Raw genomic sequence first — 1,174 nt, 5'->3', positions numbered from 1 at the left:
AAGTCACCTGTGTAGAAAATGAAGATTTAAAGATTCTGAGAAGCCTCCTCAGGCAAGAACCCACTCACGCCTCCCACAGAGTTGGGCAAATTTCAGTCCTGATTCTCAGGGAAAACCTCTGCTTTGCTTGGCCTCCTTTTGTACAGGGGAAACCACTATAAAGACCGGATTAGGGCCCCGTGCAGGGTCTGCACCCTGATTGCTCACACCTGAACCTGGCCAGGGCCCGCTGCTTTCAGCTCCCTGCTCTCTGTGGTTGGATTCTCCAAAGAACAGAGATAAATGGACATCACAGATAATGGACATCACAGAAGAGAGTCCATTATGAATTTAAACCCTGAAAACTAATTCACTCCACGGTTATATAAAAATTCTTCTGTACATTCTATGCCTCATGAAAAAATTAGTGTTTGAAAATACAGTAAAGGGGCCGGGGAGATGGCTCAGTAGGATAAGCGTTTGACTGGCAAATGCAAGGCTCTGAGTTCAATCCCCAGTTCCGCAAAAAAAAAAAAAGTAAGGAAGGAAGGAAGGACCCCCCGTTAAAAAAATGCATCTTGGGAATAGTGGGCAGTTAAGGGCAAATGGAAAGATCTCGATTTTGAGCACTTGAGCTCTGTCTCGTCCAACTCAATGATACAAACCTGAGTGGGGGACTGAGTTCTCATTAGATGCAGGAGGCTCCCTTTATGAGGCGCTGAGAAAGGTGCAGTGTATCAGTTATTTCAGCTGTATCCCATTGACGGATTGCAGATAATGTCTCGGTCATGATTTTTTCAATGTCCCTCTTCTATTACTGAGTTTTCTGCACTGTCGAGTAGAATATTTGCAGCCTGGATGGTCGCTGAGACCTCTGCGCTGGCAGCACACTGGGCATCACTTCGTTTTTCCGGTTGGCTTGCCTGCCGTAACGGGCCAGGCATCCTGCGTGTCTCCCCAGCCCTCCTCACAAAGCTCACGTGCACCTGCTCTGCTGAAGTGAACAGAGACACGCGGTCACCCCACAACACTTTTTAAGTTCTGGTGCAGTTCACGTCGTTTATCTAAGGAGTCTTTCGGCATCCTCCTGCAGTCCCAGTGAGTTTGCTCCCACAGCCCTTAGGAGATGCCAGAGTGGTGCAATTGTTTGAATTCAGAGACAACTTCAGACATTTTTATATTCAAAATGAGCGCT

General features: G+C 47.2%; 1 protein-coding gene across 1 annotated transcript in view; it reads right to left on the bottom strand.

Moving 5' to 3' along the window:
- Positions 1-923, bottom strand: part of LOC101566966 (actin-related protein 2/3 complex subunit 2-like) — a 27,666-nt gene extending 26,743 nt beyond the window's left edge. The window contains exon 1 of the mRNA XM_012513384.1: positions 798-923. Within this exon, the coding sequence (XP_012368838.1) occupies positions 798-923 (126 nt within the window). The remainder of the gene's footprint in view (positions 1-797) is intronic.
- Positions 924-1,174: the final 251 nt, after the last annotated feature.

Source organism: Octodon degus, unplaced genomic scaffold (genome assembly GCF_000260255.1).
Source record: "Octodon degus isolate 3935 unplaced genomic scaffold, OctDeg1.0 scaffold00534, whole genome shotgun sequence".
In the NCBI taxonomy this organism is placed as follows: Eukaryota; Metazoa; Chordata; class Mammalia; order Rodentia; family Octodontidae; genus Octodon; species Octodon degus.
The sequence above is the reverse complement of the archived record's forward strand: the minus strand, read 5'-3'. Positions and strand labels throughout refer to the sequence as shown.